Genomic DNA, 23,876 nt, shown 5'->3' with positions numbered 1-23,876 from the left:
TTTTCCCTTGGCAATTTTAATGCGCTAAACTTACAGCCCAGATTTACCTAGAAATGATTGTTACACTGTATAGGGATAAGGCTGTGAAACAGCTAAATCATCTCCTCTTTTCTTGGGGCATAGAATGGCTGTCTTGTGTTACAGAATGTGTGAGCAGAAAAGGATGATGCATTTAAAGAGACTGAATTATTTTGGAGGTTGGTAGACCTGTTAATTAGATATCTTGTCCTATATTTTTTAATGTCATTCTTGTTTCTATATTTAGCAGTTCAGACAAAGAACCAATATCCTACATGGTGACTGCCAAACATTGTGTCATTCTGAATGTGTTACGGAGATAGTCGTCCACATACCCCTTTCAGCAAATACAGTTTCGCCTTCCAGTAAAGCTGTACCTGAATGTCAGATTGTGTGTTAAAAAGCCTCTCTCCCTGATCAATCAGTAGCTTGGAGGTGAGAGCCACCTAAGGCCATTAGTGCACATTCTCCAACAGGCACATTCCTTTGTCACATGCTCCATTTAGCAGAAGATTGTGTTGCAATTTGCAGTCAGCAACTTTACTTTTAAAACTGAAATGTGACTTCTTAAGTGTCTTGAAGGAGGGAAAAGTATTTACCTTCATGTAGTTCTCTTTTTTTTTTTTTTTTTTTTTTTTTTTTTCTTTTTTTTTTCTTTTCTTTTTTTTTTTTTTTTTTTTTTTTTTTTTTGGGTTTTTGTGTTGTTGTTGGTTTTTTTTTGGTTTTTTTGTTTTTTTTTTTAAGTATTTCTCTCTTGTGAAGAATGAATAGGTAGTAAACGGTGGTAAAGACATTCACTGAAGCCACAATTTGAGTTCTAGTGCAAGTTTCCCAGGGAAAAAAAAAAAAAAAAAATAGCAATGATTATTAAGGAACAACTTCACCCTGCACACCAGCACTTTAAATGGCTATATTATATCCTCTCATCTATTGCAAGTGGACCATGGGTCATAGGCTGCAGCTGACTATTCTTATAATAACATAGAAATTTAGTGTTTCCATACCTATCTATTAATACTTGTCTTATATTGAAACTTTCCTATAAGAGAGTTTTCTCTAGATCTAACAATGGCTGTAGAGGTAATTTCTTCAGTAAGTGAATAATTTCTTGATTTGAAATCCAGAAGTCCCAGATAGCATTATGGATTCTCAGGTATTTCCAGTGTTTTATTTTATAATTGAAGAGACAGTAAAGTAGTTTTTATTGCAAAGTCTTGCTGCAAAACACTTGACTTGAGTGTGTGTGATAAAAAAAAAGGGAAGAAAACCATTTTGATACAAAATGTCAGACCAAACTTGGAACTGCTAGCAAATGGATAAACAATTTTTTCAGTTGCTGGTTTTTGTTGTTGTTGTGTTGTTGTTGTTTTATTTGTTGTGTTTTGTTTTGCTTTGTATTTGCCATCTCTTGCTCCCTCTCTAGTGACAATTTTCAGGCACTCTGTTGTAATTATTTAAAGGACATTAAGAAGTCTGTAATGGATCAGACCAAAGGCTCATACTACCCTGTATCACGTTTACAAAAGTGATTGTCTGTTTAGATCTAGATAAAATAAGGCAAGAAATTAGCTATGCATTCCTGGACTATTCTTATAGTCTCCAACATTTTCTCCTTCCATACTTCTTGGGTGGTTAGTAATGTTTCTGTAACTGGAAATTCTGAAAGTATTTCTCCTCCAAATGTCTGGATCTGTTTAGAAAGGAATAAAGAGTAAAAAAGAGATGATTAAACCATTTTTATTAAGTACTAATAGTCAAATCACTGATGAAAAATTTTTATGTGAAATTATATATCTTCAGATATAATCTTTTGTCTAGTCATTTTTGATAGCTAATTTACTCTGATTTGAATTTAGAAATTGTCTCTAGTGATTATGGATTTGAATGTCACAGCTGCCTTTTTGCTCATCTTTTGATGACACTGGCTTTTGCAGTTCTTTGCTGCAGGTAGGCATGACTGTGTAGAAGCAGGAGAGCAAGTTTATATTGCTCTTGCAGGAAGGTTAAATGCATTACCGTGTCTGCTGAAAGCAGCTGTTGGAGTGGAATATTCTTAGGCCTTAAACTTTATATATGGGGGTTTCTTTCAAATGTTATAAGATTGTTCACCTGATGAAAAATGTAACGAAGATTTCTTTAACATGGAGCACTTCTCTTCAGACAGATGACAGTCTTTCTTTTGTAATGTTCTGTTACTCAGACATCCTTTTCAAAAACTTCTTTCTATCCACTTTTCTAATGTGCTTATATAGTCAATATTCTTACATATATCTGCAGTTCTTTCTTAAGCTCAGTCATTCTGGTCCATATTCTGACCTTAGTTACATTACTGGAATACAGACTGCTTTTGAGAGGAATCTTATCATGAATATTTATACAGGAATTTATTCACAAGAACTATTGATCTTCCACATATATGAATCGTCTTATTGAATTATGTCTGAGTAGCACTGCAGGACACATCTTCTGGATTAGGACCTGTGCTTATTATTATTAGTTGTCAGCAGCCTCATTGAAATAATAATTTTCTGCAAGTTTGACATTTATATTTTTAAAAGATAAAAAGAAAAATTATTTTCTTTGGAATCGGAAAGATCTTTATCATAAAATAGAAGAAATTAAAAGCACATTTTAAAACAAGTATTCAAGTGCATGTAAGACTATTAGACTATCAGACTATATTAGAATAAGCCTTTTGTTCAAAGTTTTCATATTCTTTATGAAACTGAAGATGGAATACTGGGATACCAGAGCCTGTTGTCTTCTCTCCCATGGATTTTACCCCTATTAAAGTTATCTCTTTTGCTGTGTCTACATAACTTCAACTCATCTGTATCCTGCCCATACAAATGGATTCTGTTAGAAATAGCATTTTTGTTCTTTTTTTTTTTTTCCCCTAAGCTTTTGAAATACAGTAAGAAGATGGGAAAATTGCCTATGAACTGTGAATTCAAGAACTATGAAAATTATTCCTTCTTTTTTTACTAATTTTTTATTTTTATTTCCCCCTGGGAAAAAAAGACCTCTTACAGGAAACAAACAAACAAAGAAAACAGAATACATTTATACTTCAGACAGAAATAAATAGTGGGTAACTGGCAATTTTACTACTAGAATGATAATAATTATTATACATTATATATATTATATATAATATAATAATTATTATATTATAATATAATTATATTATATAATTATATAATTATAATATATAATATAATATATATAATATATAATATAATTATATATATAATAATTATATAATTATAATAAATGAATAATAATATCATTATTCATTTAATAATAAATGAACTTCTTCATTTTCTGAAGACTATCAGGAATATTTTTAACTCAGAAAACCACTCAACTGTACCTAAAGCAGGTATAGTAATCGGAAGACATTCATCTCCTGCTCACAACACTGGCCATTTTCAGCACTATTTATTGTTATTATGTTTTGCTGGTATAACAAGGGAAGTCTTTAATTGTCACATTTTTTACTTTTTAGAGTCAACATACTTAGGGTGTTATAAAATACTACAGAATGTACAGTCTCCACACTACAAAAAAAAATATGAATTAAGAGATTTAAGAGAAGACATATTAATGTTCAATTTATCTACTTTTTTTTTTTTGTTATGAATATTGCCTTCAACTTTTATTATGAATGGTTCTGTTACTTGTATGATGCCTGTCACAATACCAATTTTTCAGTATGCTTCTTAAAAATCACAAGTATGTGCATGAACAAATTTTTACAGTTATTAAGTCTTACAATTCAAGATTTCTGTCTTGAACTAAAAAAACCACTGAACACCATCAACTGTTTTCTAAAACTCGGAAGTATAAAGTTCTTTATAATTGTTCTTAGGTATTTGCTAGTCATATTCTAAATCTATACAGTACAGTAAATGCCATGCTGAGGTGTGAAAAAGTAGTTATTGTTAACCATTGTTATCAGTGTAGAGTGGAGGGAATGGACATTGTTATACAATTTAATATGAATTTATAATCAGTTCCATAAAAAGCAGATTTGGGTCAAAGTTATTTTTAGATTAAGAAAAAAAGTACTATAAGCTAGCAATTCCTATTTTTATTTATTAATATAGAAGCAATTATTTGACAGAAAAAATAAGAATTTTTCTTTAGTCCAGATCCATTAAACCCCCAAGGGTAAAAAACTGCTTTGAAAACAAAACACGTTACTAGAAAATAGCATTTTCTGAAAGCATAATAATTTAGAGAAGAATGCATCAATTGATATAATTTTAATTGCATATGCTACCTGCAGCTACCACCATCTAGCCATTTTCTGAAAAAACTATTGTTTAATTTATATCAATCTGCAATCTAATGCACACTTCTAAAATCACAGAATCACAGAATTGTAGGGGTTGGAAAGGACCTCTAGAGATCGAGTCCACCCCCTCCTGACAAAGCAGGTTCCCTACACCATGTCACACAGGTAGGCGTCCAGGCAGGTCTTGAATATCTCCAGAGAAGGAGACTCCACCACCTCCCTGAGCAGCCTGTTCCAGTGCTCCGTCACCCTCACTGTAAAGAAGTTCTTCCGCACATTCGTGCGGAACTTCCTATGGTGTAGCTTCATCCCATTACCCCTAGTCCTGTCCCCGTGCACTACTGAAAAGAGACCAGCCTCGCCACTATGGCTCCCACATCTCAAGTATTTATAAACCTGGATCAAGTCCCCCGTCAGCCTTCTTTTCTCAAGGCTAAACAGACCCAGTTCCCTAAGTCTCTCCTCATTGGGGAGATGGAAATTATGACAAAGAATTCATCTTCTATACATTTGCTTTTAAGAGATAGATTTGAGTGCCTAAAACCTCGTAGCTTTTTACAATCTCATAAGCTAATCCTATGATCAGTGTTACCTCCTTCTCCATTTTATTTTTCATTTTATACTTCTTCCTTTTATTTTATACCTTCTTAGTGTATTAGAAAAGGGACTATAAAATATGTATTAAGAGTAATTTGAGTAAGGATTATGTTTGTTTACATTTCTTTAAGGAAACTTGTTTCCACTGTATCTTTGTGCTGTATCCAGAAAACTTTCTCAATAAAAGGAGAGTCTTCTAATGAAGACCATCTCTTTTCTACAGAAGGCATATTGTCTTGGCCTACAGTAGCTTCAATGTGTTGACCAGTGAATAGTTTGAAACAGTGTAAGATGCAGGCTCTGGAATATACTGTCATCTTTTCCTACACTGCCCTACTCTGCACAAGATAGTGTTCCTTGTCCCTCACATGGTTAACATATGCTCACACTGTTTACATCTCTAGTGAATATACACTATCCTCTTTTGGCCATTTCTGTCCTACTTGGAATGTCACAGTGGTCATTTTGAATAGCTGAACAGGTGGTAAGCACACCTTTTAAATGCTCAAGTGATTTGAGTGTTTCTATTTGAACTGCTGTGGTATCAGTCCTTTAGAAAGAGAGACCTTTCTGGTCTAAGTGATTCAGTGTTAAAATGTAATAGTAGACAACTACAGACCTTTATTTACCTGTTCTTATTCTTTCCCACTTCTTCTTATAGGTGTGATAAGAACAGCTTTGCCAAATATGGACAGAGAAGTGAAAGAACAATATCAAGTGGTTATCCAGGCCAAGGACATGGGAGGCCAGATGGGAGGATTATCAGGAACCACTACTGTGAACATCACTCTGACTGATGTCAATGACAATCCACCCAGATTTCCTCAGAGTATGTTGTATTCCAAATTTATTAATTTTCAAATAAGAATGACTGAAAGTGTAAGATCTTTTATATAAGGACTTGAAATCCAGAAAGAAGAACAGTACATGACAAAAACAAACAAACAAACAAACCCAGAATATACTGTTATTTTTACAATAATATGAAGTTAAATTTGAAAGTATGAGTTTTGAATGTTTAAAAGAAAATATCATTCCAAAGGATTGTCCTCAGTCTGATGGTTCATGTACACTTTAAAATAGATTGGAAAACTGGATGGTTATCTTCGAATGGCTGGTTATAACCTGAGACTTTGAGGTATAGAAAACCAGAGCAGATTGAGCTCATGCTAGATATTGCTATTGTGATTAATAAGTACAAATTTTTCACATCTTGGCCCAGAAAATTATATCTTTCCTTGAAAATACTTAGACCTTCAGAATAGAGTCTTCTCTAGAAATTTATAACATTTCTTATGCTTTACTTTAAATGATGCTTTTCAGTGATATGCAATTTTAGAGTTTCATAGTCTGTATGTAATTAGAAAGAGGATTGTCAGTTATTGCTCTTCTTTAGTTCACTGAAGGCTTGTGTGTTCCCTATCTTTGAAATGTAGACACTAAACAAGTATAAGTTTTGATAACAACTACACCATAACATTTGGCTGCAAAAAGTTGTTACTAAGGCAGTAATGTTAGAACATTAGTGTGAATTTACAGTTATATCAAGTCATCATTTTACTTGATGTATTACAAGTTCTTCTTATGTAACAAACCATATTTGAAAATTCACACTACTCTTTCTTATATTAAACAAACAAACAAACAAACAAGCAAACAAAAAACTCATTTTCCTTCCCACATTATGAAAATGTACTGCATTTTTGCAGAAATGTAAGAGTGAACACTCTAAGATCCGTCTGATCCTGTCTTCAGTCTCATATAATGACATCTGGGGAATATACATAAGAACAGGCCAAATACGTAATAATAATCCCTAACATTTCCTCTGTTCCTAAAGATTTTCAGCCAAGATGATGTCTTTGTAATTAACAACCTTCATTATTTTTTTCTTACAGCAAATTTCAATTGTCTTGTGTGTATGTAAAATTGAAAGTCCACAGCATTCTAAACTATCAAGTTCCTCAGATTACGCGCATATTTCACAACAAACAGCTTTCTCTCATTTTGTTTGAGTTCTGCCCCACATATCTATCTGCACACTTACATCTTCAAATAATTTAGGCAGTGTTGCAAAATATAACTTTTATTTAGACTAGCTGTGCTTATTTTTATTTATTTATCTATCTATTTATTTATTTATTTTTCAGCAGGAGGTTATTATCTATGAGTCCATTAATTCCAGTCCTACTGTTTTACCCTGTGAATATCAGGCATATTCATCTTCAGTTTCCCAGAACTCCCTAAAAATCTTTGAGAAAGTCAGTGCTATGTTAGCATTTTCAAATCTTTCGTATTTCATATTCAAATCAATCATATTTCACAGGGGTTTGAAGCAAGATGTTGCATGCCATAACAGTTTACTTATTACATTCTTGAAGCTCTTTGTTACATAGCAGGAACTCTCCATGATTTGTTACTATTCTGCCTGTTTCTCCACTGCTCCTATAAGTAACTTAACCTTCTCTCATGAGCCTTCTCTTAAGGAGTATTCTAGGATTAAAAAAAATTCTCAGCTTTCCAACTTTGAATATGAAGAAAAAACTGTATTAATTTTCAAATTTTTTATTTTATCTTCTTCATATTTCTAACATGCCATTATTCAGATATTCTTGTTTATTATTAAGCACTATCTGTGCAAGTTCGCATTCTAAACCCATGTGTGACTGCAGCCTTAATCTGAACTGCATGCGTTATCATTATATATATATATATATATATATATAGGATCTATGTTTTCCTACATCTGTAAAATTTCCTGAACTCTTCGTCTAGAATTGCAGCAGTCATAGGAAAGTTCTTAAACTTTATGAAGCTTGTTTTTTCCTGTGACTGCAATGAATTTTCCAACCTGTATGGGTGCGCATCCTTTAGCTCATCTCCTCTTTCTGATAAAATGAATCCCTTCTCTTCACACCTTTCTCTCATCTAGGAATTAATGCTTTACCTTTCCATCTTTCTCTATCTAACTGCATGTAATGAGACAGTTTCACACTATATTTCTCTGAATATCCTTAGCTTCATCTTTTTCCCAGACCAAATTTTTTTTCACGAGCAAAAATCCAGTCTTTGTTTTGTCATGGACTACAGCTGATGTTGCCATGGACTACAGCTGATGTTTCCACTGTCCCTGTCCTCAGTATTCATTAAGCTGCCCCACCACAGCATTCTGTCTCTTTCTTTAATCTCAAACCCCTACTGCTGGAATAGCATCACAGATGCAAGAGAAAGTAATACGTCATCCTGGAAGTGGAAATTTTCAATGCTTTGCTATGTCAGATTTCAGTTATACATTTCACTTCTTTTTGCTTTGATTTTAGTCATTTTTTGTCTTGCTGTATGCCTTCATCTTCTACAGAGTTTCAAAAAACCACGTAAGTCTCACATGTGTCAGACAGTTTCTGTGAATCATGGACTACATCTTCCTTGAACATAGTAGCCTTGAGATCGCATCTGTGAATCTCATCCATGCACTATAGCAGTGGCATCTTTGTCCAGTCATTGCTATTGAAAAAGAAAAAAAAAACACTTCAGAGGAGACAAAGCTTTGCACACTAATAGGATTTAAATACTTCTACTACATCAAATGTCCCCAAAACTGAATTATAACAGTGATTCTCAACAAACAGAAGAAAATTGGAGGTTCATGTTATATTGAATGTAATAAACATTAAGCATGTTTGCAGAATTACAGGCTAAAACATGAGTATGGAAACTCCAGTGTACTGGAATAAGCTTAACCAAGGCAGACTATGACACGAACATTTTCTCAATGTGTTGCAGATGTTTTGGCAGCCAGTCATGTGTGGCGTCCCCCAGGGCTCAGTGCTGGGGCCACTTCTGTTTAACATCTTCATTGATGATCTGGATGAGGGGATTGAGTGCACCCTCAGTAAGTTTGCAGATGACACCAAGTTGGCAGGAAGTGTCAATCTGCCTGAGGGGAAAAGGGCACTACAGAGGGACCTGGATAGACTCAATCAATGGGCCAAGTTTAACAGGGCTTGTGAAGGGCTTGGAAAATCAGCCCTATGAGGAGAGGCTGAGGGAGCCTTTTTATTCCTGCCAGGAAGCTGAGTCATTCACTTGTCCATAACAGCTATAAGGATACTTGTGCAGAATTTTATGTAGGTTGCTCTGAAAGTCACATCTCCTATTTATTTCCCTGAAAACAAATACAAAGAGCACGATGACACTGTATAAAGGATAAATTCTCAGCTATAAAACACTATTTTTTCAACATAGTCACTACCATGAGCTATGCGTTTTTGCCACTGATAGACAAGACCCTGCAATCAGCACTCATCAAAATCTACAACAGTGGAGATGATCCACTGCCACTGTTGCCACTTCTGAAACACACCACCCACCATCTCATTGTGCTCACATCCCCTGACTGATCTCCAGAAACATTCAGAAAGCACTGATTAATGTCAGTGGGTGCAGGTTTTTTGTTTTTCTCTTTTTTTCCTCATGGAAGTATTCATTCACACACCTTAGCATCATACACATTCCTGTGTCATATGCTATTTTGTCAAAACTGCCCTTCTGCTGCCATCTGCCATGTGGCAACAAATGCAACAGAATATTGGTGGGAAGGATCAACCTCTACTGCCATGCCACCAATATCTGCTTCAGGGCCAACACTGTGGGCCAACATAATAAAATAGGAGGGCATTACTTTTGGAACAGCCCTCATAAATCTTGTGAAAAGTAAGCCTTTTCACTGAGGTCCATGTAGGTTTCATGTTCAAGCCAAGACCTAGAGATCCCTTAATGTTAACAGTGGGAAGTAACAACTTCAGTATCACATTTTTCATCATAGGTCAACAAAGACAGCAAGTCTGAATGCAGACTTAAAAAGGGGACAAAATGTTCATTAACATTGACTGCTACTATATAAATCTTTTTACATCTCATAATCAGGACTGAAGTTTCCCAAATGGCTTATACCAAAGATGTTATGCTCTGGATTACGTTATCAAATGAGATGATATTCGTTATCACAGGATGAAGTTTAAATATGTTTTCTTAACTCAGGTAAGCTGAAAAGAAAAGATTTCACAGCAGAAGTGAGGGAACATTTATTATTAATAGTTGGAGGTAGATACAGTGGTAAATAATACATTATAAGCTTGCCAAAAAACCTGTATCATAGAACACCTTCATCTCATCAAGGGTCCTTTAAGGAGACAGGCAAGCTCGAGTGGGATATCAGCTTCAAGTGATGAAACACCACTAACTAACTATCCTGCTGAACATAGAATTTTTTATTTAGAATCTGTGCTTTTGAACATATTCAGTAGGGAACTCCCACCTTGCATGTCTCACAGTAATGAGGAGATGCTGTGTAACAAAGGGGAAGCCTCTGCATATTATATATTTCAGTCAGAGTTGTTTGACCTGCAGGTATCTATTGGCCCACATTTCAGAAAACCGAGACACTTCAAAATTGATATTTTCTTAATAAGTAGAAGGAAAGGTGTATTTCAAAGATTTTATTCATAGAAAGTTGTTTTCAAATGTGTTTTACATATGTCTTGCCCAACTCCTCATTAGCACACTGACTTTCTGCATTACTGTGCAGGTTCCTTTGCTAAAGGTAGAATCATAGTAAGAATTCGTAGAATTAGAGAATGATGTGAGTTGGGAGGAACCTTAAAGATTATCTAGTTCCAGTTTCACTGCTATTTGATAAATTTGCTTAAGGTGCCACTGAACATGTTATTGAAAATTTCCAGGGATGGGACATCCACAGCCTCTCTGGGCAATCTGTTTCAGTGCCCTCAAAGTAAATAATTGCTTCCTTATATCAAATCTAAATCTACATTCTTTCAATTTAAAACCATTACCCATTTTTCTATCACTACATTCCCTAATAAAAAACCCCTCTCCATCCTTTTGGTTTTCCTGGAGCCTGTTCTTCTGGAAGTCAAATAACCTCCTCTGATCATCCTTGTGGCCCTCCTTGGGACTTACTTGAGGAGGTCCTTCTTCTGGAGGCTGCAGAACTGCATAGAGATGGGGGTCTTAGCAGAGCACAGTACAGAAGGAGAATCACTTGCCTTCAACTAGTTGCTGTGCCAGGATACAGTTGGCTTTCTGGGATACTAATGCACACTTCTCGATCATGTTAAGTGAATTATTGCTTTCTCTGACACTGCTGGTAAAAGCTGTCCTTTTGCACAACATTTTACCTTCATTAATTCTCAGGATGAAAATGAGTCTCTTACATTGATTAAGGAAATGACCTGGCAGACAAGATACACTACTTCTGGCAGATAGTTATTTATTTTATACTAAATGAGAACTACTTACATGAGACAGGTAGACAAATTCATGCAAACTAGTCTGAAGGCAGTACTTAGGTGGTCGATTGAGATCTGCTGTTATTCTTTTTTTTTTTTTTTCCCCCCCACAATACTGTAATGAATTAAAGGAAGTGGTTCCATCCTGGTTTTGCATACCAACCTTAAATATTCTAATGTATTGTCAGAAAATACTGATCAAGTCTGATTCCTATTTATCTGTGAATTTTGAGAAAACTAAAACTAAATTTCTGAGTTGACTGGTTCAAGGAGTTATGGAAGATAGAAATTGAAAGGGTCCAGAAACAGTCTCATGCAATTGAAAGCTGATTGTGAAACCAGCAGCCATGCAGAAATCATTATAATTTTGGACTGTAATATCAATGAATCATTTGACTAGAGCCCTAACGTCAGCAAATCAGTAGTCAAATCAGTACTTGATTGCATGAATAAAGACTAACAAACCAGCATTTGCACAGTGCTCCTACAGGAATCAGAGGAGGAATTAGTGTAATTCCCCTTTGATCCAAGTTCCTTCCATATCTCATACCTCTGTTCAATTGTACATCCATCATCCCCTCCTGTGCCCTTCTCTTTCCTCCTCATCCTATCTATCTTATATTCAACATGCATTCTTGTCTGATTTATCCTAGAAGAGACATAAATTAAGCCTTTATCACATTTTTTATCTAGCAATTAGTGCATGGTAATCCCCTTCTCCTTCACAAGTATTTTTTAGTTTTCCTTAGTTTTGTTTAGTTTTAACTCCCTAATAATGTAGCTTTTTTCAAGGACAAATGCCTGTATTCTCAAAACTACCACCTCCAGATTTGAATCTCTCCACATTTTTCTGTACTGGAATCATCAGTTGTCACTGTCCCAGATAAGCTCTTTATATTTTCATTGCACTTGATCTTTCTACTTCGCCATTAGCACAGTGACTCTTTCCTTCTGTTTCTGTTCAACCCACCTGTGTCTGCTGTGCATTTGCTGACTAGTCATATAGGCCATTTTTTTCCCAGTTCTACCACATAATCAGTACTCTTATAGGCCTTTGTTTTTACTTAGGCTAAGAGAGTAAGGCACGCAATCTCATTTTGTTTCACTCTGAAGATGTTAAGAAGGATGGAGAGTGTTTAAATCATACACACATACCATTAGAACAGTCCCTGGTGTTTTGTTCTGCATCGTGTAAAGATTTCTCAGACTTATTTGGGAGTTTTGGGGTCATTAGCACAGTTAAAGAATTTTTCTCTGCTGTCCCTTTCCATGAAGCTGACCTATTTTGATGTGGATAAGAGAATTTAATAACATGGAAGTAGGCCATCCTATCCTGGCTGGCTTCTGGACTGCCAAATATAGATAGATACATTAAATTTCTTTGTGCAGCTGTAACTTTTTTTGAACCTGTGTTTAGCAGTCCAGGAGATGCAGCTCCGCTTTTCATATAGCACCTGATGCTTTGTAGGCATCTGTTGCAATTTTTCTGTGTGCAACATGAAGAGTGAGTTAACACAAACTTCGACATCTATACCAATTCTAATCTATATTTTTTCCAGCTTTCTTTTATTTATTTTTCTTATTCCTTTACACATTAGAATTACATTACACTTCAGGTACCTTAACTGAGAGCAGATTTGCCCCAGAAAGTGGATGCACTCTTTGTAAAAACTCCCTAACAATTTTTCCTATTCCCTAGCATTTTTGTTTTGGTAGCTGTCAGTGTTGCATATTCTTGATCATAAAGCATCTTCAAGAGTGAATCATTTGATTGAGGCAGAGTGATGACAAACAAAGAAACCCTGAAGTGTAATATTTCAAAAAACTGAGAATGAAATATTCTGTTACCATAGATTCTCAAAACATTAAATGTTTAGCAAATTTTATATCTGCTACATTTATACTGTTCCTGTTTTTGTTTTCTTTTAACATTATGAAAAATGCATAACTTGCAAAGGCTATTCTTAGAGGACTACTTGGAGTAGTCTCTGAAAGAAATAAAACTTCTTTAAAACAGTAAATGAGAACTATTGAACCCCTAGATAGAAAACAGAGCATTCAAAACAAATTAGCTATTTCTTGGTACTATTCCATAGCCATTTAAAATATATATGTGATTTGTCAACACATAAAATGTAATGTTCTGATGGTATAGCAATGGATAGCAATTAAATATTGTATATCATCCATACAATTTTCCTGGTAATCTGCATTTATCCAATTTATTTTCTTCCTCTTATAAGGTTTAAGTAGTAATTCATCATTAACTGCAAGATTTATGGGTCAATTATTTTTAAACATCATTATCATCAGAATAGATTATTATCATTAATAATTGTATTTTATATCTGCTACCTGCTGTGTAGAAGTGTAAACAAATACAGCTAATAGAAATTCAACCAACTTTGTCAAGAATCATGACGTTCATTTCACACCAAGATGTTTTCTTTGGGGAGTTGCAAAGGAATTACACATTCAAAACATAGAGAGCATTTAGATAGATTGAAGGAATGAAATTACTCATGGTAATCTTAAAACTGCTCAAAAGTACTGTCCACCTCTGCCTTCACTCTGACACTGAAGGGTAACCAGGTCTATAGATGCAACAGCATGGGATCACTTTGCAGTGCTTGAAGAATTGTTTGCAAAGTGACACACAGACAACAGTGCCCCTTGCTCCATCATTATCATTTTTAGCAGCATCTGTCTTTTTCTGGGAAGCCTTTTGCCCAAGTAGGAAATCAACACTGCCTTTCTGTTTCTGACTATAATGAGCTTGTTTCCTGAGACAGAAGTGCAGTGTGAAGTGAAACAGACCATATGTAATTATCTAATTGTAATAGATAAGGCTAATGATTTTCAGAAATACTTGATAAAAACACTTGTAGTCAGATTTTCAGGAGTATATGCTCCTAAAAGCATGAAATGAAATGCCTAAAAAGTGCTTGCAACAGTTCAGAGATTCCTACTGACAGCAACAAGAGCTGTAGATACCAGGCTGCTTTGAAACTCTCTTTTCCATATCAAAATTCAAGCTGACGGCTGTCTGAGACCATAATACGGTTAGCTGAGATTTTGCTTAAATAAATCTATAAAAATAAAAATAAAAAGTAACAGGCATACTATGTGGAAAGCCTTTCATGTTTTCTTCTAAAAGCATGATCATTATTTTTTCTCAGTAGCTTCCATAGTCAATTTGTTGATGTTATAAACTTGACTGCCAAAAACCTCAACAGTCTTTAGTAAGCATCCACGTCTGACCATTCACATATTTCCTTTCAAACTGAACAGTATTTATACAGAGGTCAAATCTTCTATAGTTAAGGCGGAAGATTTAAGCATCTCTTTCACGAAGTTGATTATATTTGCTGCAAGAAATACATGGACATATGAGAGTGAATCCAGAGGAGGACTATGAAGTTGTTCAGAGAGCCGGAGCTTTGAAAACAAGCTGAGCTGGCATTTTTCAGCCTAGAGAACTTGTCTTGGGGGAAATCCGGTAGCTAAAGGGGGCCCCATTGATAATACAGGGAGGGACACTTTCTCAGGGAGTGTAGTGATAGGACAAGGGATAAAGATTAAACTGAAAATAGAGTAGATTAAGATTAGAAATTAGGCAGAAATTATTTACTCAAAGGGTGATGAGGCACTAAAACAGGTTGCTGAGGGGCTGTGCGTGCTCTATCCCTGGAGTTGTTCAATTCCAGGCTGGATAAGGCTTTGAGAAACCTAGTTTAGTGGAACATGACTGCCCAAAGCAGGGGGATTGCAATTAGAAAGTCTTTAAGGTGTCTTCCAACACAAACTATTCCATGTTCCTGTGATTCCAAAATACAAGAGGCTACAAGTGTGATGCTACTGCTATCCCATTGTATCATTAGTTTTTAATCTGTATCACCCATTAAATAAAAAATATTTCAAGGAAACTACATACAGTAAAATGAAACCAAAACAAAGAACAATCATCTATTTTGCTCTTGTACTTGAAGATTTCTCTTTCAAAAATTTACAAAATAATCATTTTCTTCTTTAGTCTGTGCCAAGTTGGTGAAAAAAAGTAATGTATATTTTAAGGAAAACTATTTACAGAAGATACAGCTGATGAATACATGCAAAGAAAAACTTCACAGACAATCTTATGATCAATACTGATGTGGAACATACTTTGTTTATGTGGTTTTAATCATGCAACTTATCCACGACTCAGAGTATGAAAGATAGTTACCTCATTCCCTTAGTTGGTTTAAAGAAAAATGGTTATTTCCATACAGATGATTTAGAGCTCTTGGCCTAAGTTTTAAAGTAAATGCTTGGACCACATTCTTAAGAGTGAATGAATAGCAGTAAAATTATGTTACTGTGTTATTACATTCTGTGCCAAAGTAATGAAAAAAAATCAAAAAGCTTCCACAAGATATTAAAGAAGAGAATTTAAGCAGAGCATTACTTACTCTGTGTCCCATTCTCAGCAATATACTTTTTATCGTGTTAACATTTTGCGTATATCATGCAATTTAAATTTTATAGAGAGAATGAGTGTATTGATTTATTACATAGTGACAGTGTGATCACCAGAATATTATCAATAGACCGACCTGATAAATGTCAATTACATGGTGCCTGATATTCTGAAAAAGAAATTTTCTCCTGAAAACTATCCCTTTTCCCCACCAAGTACATCTTTTAGCACACAAATGCATTGAGAAAGTCAGACTTTGCATGAATAACCATATAGATATTGCTTACACTTATATCAAGAGAATCCACCCCTAAACAGAGAGAGACAGAAACTGGGTCTGAATATCCTCAGCTGAAAACATAAACTGGCATTTCCCATTTTCCAAATGCTTGCTCCTACTAGGAGGATACTGAGCCCTTTGGAATTAATTTTTGACATGTAGTGGGGAGGTTTGTTTTTAGAAAGCTTTCTGGCTAGAGCATTTCAGTGGGAAAACAAACAAACAAAAAACTGTGAATGTTTAAATTGAAGTTTTTCAGAACACAGGAGTATACTGGATGTGATGGATTGTTGTTTTCTTCTAGCAAGGGAAAAGGAACTCCTCAGGAACTTAACCTGTTAGCTCACCTAAGGGGCTGGCAGGGTCTTGCTCAAGAGCTGCCAGTGGTGGGGAAAGTCCATCATGTGCATCTCACATTCCTTGGGTAGGATCAGTCTCCAAGGGACTTTTGTTTCTGCTCCTTTTATGATGAAAAACATCCAGGATCTTAGCAAGTTTAAAAAGTCTAGGGAGAAGTAGTTCATGCTAGATGTAAACCTGGGGATCCACAGCAGGGAACTGAGTGCTTTCTAAAATAATTATACTGTATCTAATGAGGCTGTAAGTCCTAATACAGAGCACTGGTGCTGGAAGTGGAAGAAGCCTTGCCATAAACAAAGCTCTGCCTGCCTATGCCAGGTGATGTGAAATTCATCACAGTACATGGGGACAGAAAGCATCTTTTTTCACTTCCCTGCTCAAGGTCCCAGGCCCCACAGGGCACAGCCACAACAAGGAAAGGAACTAGTACAACTCAGTGCTGTCATGGCTTCCTCGTGTTAGGAGCAGTCATGTCAGATGCTGTGATCAGCTGATTAGCAGTAGCTGATATGATAGGTTGAATATACTGAGTGTCTGCATTCACAGTATTCTGTTTTGCCTACTCCAAGTTGTTATAACACTGACAAGTAAATATGAGCCATTGGCTTTGGATTATTCCTAAAAAGACAGAAATTGGTGCCCCTATGACTTTCTGAGGATAAAACCTGAAATGTTTTATTAATTTAAGCTAACAATAGCTCTAGTATTCATACTAGTTTTATTTTTAAAGGAAATCTTTTTATTTGCAAAATATTTATTATTATAATATACATAGCTTTTTTTTTTTTTCCCCTGAGAAAACAGTAAAGATTTTGATCAAAGACTTTACTTCAAAATTGTTGACTATAATGTTTGTGTTTTCAAGGTTAATTCCAATGCAGCATTTTTAAGGAACAGAACTGAATACAGACAAAGAAGAATCAGTGGAAGATAATCTCATGTGCACACAGTATATGTAGAGTGACAGATGAGAAAACTCAGATAAGATTTACAGCTGTTTGCTTGAATGCAAAGTCCTTAGATACTAACCTGGTTCACCTCCTAATAATTATTCTACTGATGAGATGTAATGATGGATTTCATTTCTTATTCTCATTGGAATTGAAAGCCTTTTTATTAAGTGATGGTGTACCAATAACCTGCAGCTGTGGGGAAACAGGAAAACTGCAAAAAGTGAGAATCAAGCCCCAGAGCAGATTTTGAGTCTTAAGAACTAAAACTAATCTAGTCATGTCAAAAGAACTGTAAATGTGTTCTGAATTTCAGTCAATATGACTGATTACCTGTCACTTATCTCTGATTTCTTCCCACTAAGCTGTCTGTATTTCAGAAACTCTGCAGTGTGTATTAGCTGCTTGCTCACCTCCACTTGAGCTTCTTGAATGCTTTTGAGGCTCTGTAAGGATCAACAGTGCTATCACTCATTTCATTTTATCATCCTCACTGACGCTGCTCAAACTGAAAATTCAAGCAAGTTTCAGTGTGGGTAACAGGATACTAGGCAGGGTTGATATAGGAAGGTCTACATGCTTGTCTTAAGCTGTGTAATCATTGGGCTTCATTTCTCTAACTTTGGATTCTTCACTACATGTGATTGAATTTTAGCTGTGACATATTTCATAAGTTCAGCATGTCAACAGACAGAATCACAGAATCACAGAATTACCCGGGTTGGAAGGGACCTCAGGGATCATGTAGTTCCAACCCCCCTGCCTAGCAGGGCCACCAAACATACACATTTACTAGATCAGGTTGCCCATTGCGCTGTCCAACCTGGTCTTGAACACCTCCAAGGACGGGGCATCCACAACCTCCCTTGGCAGCCTATTCCAGGACCTAACCACTCTCCTAGTAAAGAACTTCCCCCTAACATCCAACCTAAATCTTCCCTCTTTTAACTTAAAACCATTTCCCCTAGTCCTGCTATTATCAGCCTTTTCAAAGAGTTTACTCCCCTCCTGGGAGTAAGTTCCCTTCAGGTATTGAAAGGCTGCAATGAGGTCACCCCGCAACCTTCTCTTCTCCAGGCTGAACAAACCCAACTCCCTCAGCCTGTCCTCATAGGGGAGGTGCTCCAGCCCCCTGATCATCTTTGTGGCCCTCCTCTGGACCCTTTCCAAAATCTCCATATCTTTTTTGTACTGAGGGCTCCACACCTGGACACAGTACTCCAGATGGGGCCTCACAAGAACAGAGTAGAGAGGGACAATCACCTCCCTATCCCTGCTGACTACCCCTCTCCTGATGGAGCCCAGGATCCCATTTGCTTTCCGGGCTGCCAGAGCACACTGCTGGCTCATGTTAAGTTTCTCATCTATCAGGACACCTATGTCTTTTTTAAACTAAGTTCACATAAGTTTACACTAAGTGCAACTTAGTGTGGTGAGAGGGAAATAAGGGCCTGCCCTTTTCATACATCCCTTGTCACTCATAGAATGAAGCATAGAATCACAGAATGACTTGGGTTGCAAGAGACCTTATAGACCACTTCCAATCTATGGGCAGGGCTGCCACCCTCCAGCTCAGGCTGCCCAGGACCCCATCCAACCTGGTCTTAAGTGCCTCCAGGAATGGGGCAGGCACAACCTCTCTGGGCAGCTGTGTCAGGGCCTCACCACTCACTGAGCAAACAATTTTGTCCTAATACCTAATCTAAATCTCCCCTCTTTTAGTTTAAAACCATTCTCTCTTGTCTCCCTCCTAGTTATAAGCTCCCTTCAAGTTTTGAAAGGCTTCAGTGAGGTTCCTGACCCTTCCTCTTCTCCTAACTAAATAAGTCCAATTTCTTCAGCCTTTCTTCATAGGAAAGGTTCTCCAGTCCACTGATCTACTTCATGGCCCTCCTCCAGACCCATTCCAAGAGCTTTGCATCTTTCTTGTGTTGGAGGCCCTAGGCCTGGATGCAGTACTCTAGATGGGGCATCAAACAGTAGAGAAGAGGGGACAATCACTCTGGTGACAATTTGATGTAGCCCAGGGAACAGTTGGTCTTCCAGACTGCTAGCATACACTGCTGACTCATGTCCATGAGAGAATCTGCAGAATTTGATGGAAATGTTTGAGCAGTATAATCAGTGCTGCGTAAGTTTGTCCAATATCTTTGTCCCATAATTTCTAGAAACTGTAGAGAATAAATTTTTCAGGACATTCATAGAATCATAGAATCACAAACACATTAAGAAACAGAAAGCTTGTTTCAATGTAGATACACTGAAAGCAAATGGAGGTAGTAGTCAATAGAGGGGAAATAGCTAATAAAAATTGCATAATGCTTAAAGATCATTGCAAGTTCACAGCACAAAGTGCTGCCTTCTGGAAATAGAATATTAAGGATCTTCAAAACTGTCTTTCTGGTATTTTTTATATCCAGTGTGTGTAAACACTCCAAATGCCCTCTTTTCTCTACAGAGGCTGTTTTCTGAAGATAAAAAGGGTTTTCATGATGTACATTGTACCCTGATGAAATTCCTCCTCTAGCTGGTGACAGTATGCTTTGTTTGCTCTCATTTACTTTATTCCAGAAATATGTTGTTGAATTAGCACAATTAGTAGTTCCTGTACACTATGAAGGTTCTTCTGCAAGAGAAGGCTGGCAGTGTAATTAGATACTACATCTTCAGAGATCTGACTCGGCAGAGTTGAAGTTTACTTCAGAGTTTCAAATTAATCTGAATGACCCCAACATTGTTGATGTTGAATTTCTGGAATTGATAAAATGCCAAGTCATTGAAAATAATTGATATGGGCCTAAACAATCTGAAATGAGTAATGAAGTGTTTCTTTGACTTCATCTAAGTCTCCTATGCATTACAGCCAGGTACAATATTTTTATAAAGGAATGTTTGTTCTAATGAATCTGGGTGCTCTGTGGTTCACTAGGAATATGTCAACAAGACAAAGAAGGAAAAACCTAATGCTCTTATATTTTATGTTCACCAAAATTTTAGCAATAAGGAGCAAAGCTGCTAATCTGTGATTAGCATAAGTGTCTGTAAAAGACGTAGGCATCATTTCTGGAATTACACAGTGAAAGTGTAACAGAGGGATTCAGGTGTAGGTGAAGCTCTCCCGGATGCATTTTCTTCCACCTATTTGAAGAAATCTGCACAGCAGACACACGGCAATAAGTATATTTGCAAATGGCATTATATCACAGTAGGATTTGTGATTGTCTCTTGCATACCGCATTAAAATTTTGTTAGTCATTAAAATACAACTAAGGAATAGCTATTCAGTCTTTATAACATTGTACATCAAAGTGCTCATTTCCAGCAGTTAAAACAAAGGGAAGACAGTGTAAATGTCCCTGCATTTCATTACCTTAGAATGAAATGGTGAAATGATAATTATGCAATCTTCAGTAGCTCTGTCAATGAATGTTACAAAGCCATACACGATAATGTCCAAATGCAGAGGTAACAGAAGCAGACTTTGCTTACAGGGGTTTTCTCAAACAAAATAAAGTCAGTTTTGCCTTCAGATATGCTTTGTAGACTGAGTTATAGGTGAAGGAAGCAGACAAAAATCATTTTTTAAAGGCAATCCAAGAGTCAATTAGGTACTGTGGTTCAAAATATTAGCTCACAGAAGAGCAGGTTTGCTCTTAGTCCAGCAGTGTGAATGTCAGATTTTCCTTCACCTGGAAATACCAAGAAGCTGAAAAAGCTGGCACAGCATGCATCCTAAGGAGGAAATGACAGGGAGCAGTGTCTGCTGTTTAATTCAGCTGCGGGATGTGAAAGTCATCTGTCCTCCCATCAGCAGATACACAGCTTCTCAGAGCCTTGTTGTGGGACATGTGACTGAACAACTGCCAGGGGAAATCTTTGAGATGTCCCCTCAGTGTGACCCCACTATTCACAGAAGCTTGTCCTCCTGTACTTCTGAGAAAGACATGTAGATGTCCTCCTGCCTTCTCAAGGGCAGGGAACACAGAAAGCCTTTGTCAGTGCTTGCTAAGCTGACTGGGCTGCTCTGATGGAGTTGCAGGAGTATAGCAGTGATGATGAAACATGCAGCCGACAGGGTGAGACAGGTAGGCCTCAGCCCTGCACAGTAGTATGCAAGTGCATAATGTCATACATCGAGGGCAGCTCCTGATGGAACTGAAGTCAGGATTGGCTCAGAGTGCTTGCAGCCTTCTCTTCTTGCTATTTTCATCACTATGACCAGCACTTTTGCAAAATTGCTGTTTCTCTGAATGAAAGCATTTTGTCCTTACATGTTAATGATTCCTAAAAAAAAGTGTGTACTTTTCAGAATGTTTTTTTTTACCTTTTTCTACTCTTTGCGTTAAATAAGCAGAAAATAAAAATGTGCAGCGCTGGAGATTTAATAGAACGCCCTGTAGTTTTAATAAGAGCGCCCTCTGGTGGCCAATGGGTAAACAAAGCTTTCTATGTCTTTCCCCCTCACAAGGAATTGTATGAGTCATTATAATACTGATTATTACGGTCATAGGTGGAAACACTTTTTTCCAATGAATTTTTTCTTTCAATTACTTTGATATGCAGATATGTGTTCTCAAATAAAATAAGAATTAAGATGCTAAAAACACTGAAGGCAGTAAATGCTCATCCTAAACGTGTGCCATCTGCAAATTGAATTAAGTTCAGTTGAGTCGATCATATGTGTAAATTAAAGAAAGAGAGACAGACAGAAAGACAGAGAGATGCTAAGACCCCTGAATTCACATTGTTCCAGATCTAGCAAGTAGGGGAAATTAGCATATTTGGTGGGTAACACGTCAATCTATCTAATCCTTTGTATCTTCTAAATTTTTGAGTTTTTGATCTCATCATTTCAATTGGATTTTTCATGTCTGTTTATTTTGTACAGGCTTCATGTTTTTAATCAGGCTTGCTATGTTGTTTATCAAGGAATCTCGAGAATGTTTTCTACTACTTTCTTGCAGGTATCTTCCATTTGAAAGTGCCCGAGACCTCTCATGTCGGTTCTGCTATCGGAAGAATCAGAGCTGTGGATCCTGACTTTGGGAAAAATGCAGAAATTGAGTACAACATAGTTCCAGGAGATGGAGGTAACTTGTTTGACATCACAACAGATGAGAACACCCAGGAAGGAGTCATCAAACTTAAAAAGGTATGTGGCAAAGATGGATTGCGTGTACCCATGGCTCAAGTGAGAAGCTGGGAAATGCTTATTTTATGGAAGTTTTTGCTCTAAAACTTTGAGGGGAATGCTGTGATTCAGAACATTAAATGAGGAAGTGACATTTTACATTTGGGATCATACATTTCAGTTTTTATTTTGGTGGTGGGAATTCTTAATTGGATTCGGGGAGTCCCACATGGTTGCAAACCTATTGATCTTAATTCCGCTCTCCCTTTTATATCCCAAATGGATAATATTCAGATGTCCATCTAAGGGAGCAAACCCCAGTGTAGCTGTTGACAATGCTTTAATGTACTTGAAGAAAAAAATAAGTAAATAAAAGGTAAGATTATTGAATGTATTGATTTCAAAGACAGAGAGAATAAAAGTTGTTTGGAATGTGATGATTAAAATACTCATCAAGAGAGATGATCATGTTTTAACCAATGGCACTTTATAGGGATTTTATGATACATAATTCACTCACTGTTTCAGGGGTGTAGGGGGAGTGATAAATAACACAATGAATGCTATATACAGATATGCTATTCATTGTATCTTGCTGATTTGTTTAGTCTTTCCAGTAATAATATACAGCATACCTGAAACTTTAGAGTGTGTTTTTAATTGCAGGAGGATCTTGTACTTAGTAAGTAAGTTGGTTGATGTTGCCAGATGGAAATGCTAGAGTATTACTCTATGCTAGAGTATACTCTGTGACCAAGCAGGAGGAAAAAATTAAAGAAATAATGATCCTAATACCCTTCTAATCCTCATCACAACAAGGCTGGGAACTGTGACAGGCTGTGAAGGTCAGGGAACACCAACTTTGTTCTATGCAGGAGCATGGAAAAAGAAAATAAACTTAAAACGTGGATTCTTCCGCAAAGGGTGCCTTTACGTAGATCTCAGATCTTACTCTTCTTCTCTCTTCCTCTCTCTTTTTTTAAGATATTCTGGAATCACCCCAAATCCATCCAAGTTGTGTGCTGGATCCTGAGTTAAACAAAAACAGTCCAGATTCTTAAACTCAGATGTCTTTTCATCTTTTCTACACTTGTAGCAATACAGACACGTTTTCCTGGGTTGCAGTTTTCAGATTTTCAGAAGTGCTGAACATTCACATTTCAGTAGGCAACTACTAAAACTCATGCTACTGGTACTGTACAAGCCTGCAGCAGCAATATTTATTTGCCTCCAAAGAAGCAATTTCACATTACAGTCTCTTCAAAACACTGATCTGACCTTCTGGGGTGACACAAGTACTTACATTAGGTACGCACTTAAGTAATTCTTTAAATCAGAGTCAGCGAATGAATAGGATCAACACTGAATTATAAGTAATACTCAGTAAAAACCATTAATTAAAAGTACCACATGTTTTAAAAGCAAACTAGCACTTGTTTCTGTACCACAGCATACTCCAACATTGTATGTACT

At 36.5% G+C, this 23,876-nt stretch overlaps 1 protein-coding gene across 1 annotated transcript in view; it reads left to right on the top strand.

The window, feature by feature from the left end:
- Positions 1–23,876, top strand: part of CDH12 (cadherin 12) — a 497,894-nt gene that overhangs the window by 432,798 nt on the left and 41,220 nt on the right. The window contains exons 7-8 of the mRNA XM_015854453.2: positions 5,577–5,744; positions 22,237–22,424. Of these exons, the coding sequence (XP_015709939.1) occupies positions 5,577–5,744; positions 22,237–22,424 (356 nt within the window). The remainder of the gene's footprint in view (positions 1–5,576; positions 5,745–22,236; positions 22,425–23,876) is intronic.

This window comes from Coturnix japonica, chromosome 2, assembly GCF_001577835.2.
Source record: "Coturnix japonica isolate 7356 chromosome 2, Coturnix japonica 2.1, whole genome shotgun sequence".
NCBI lineage: Eukaryota > Metazoa > Chordata > Aves > Galliformes > Phasianidae > Coturnix > Coturnix japonica.
This window is presented reverse-complemented; position numbering and strand designations above follow the sequence as displayed.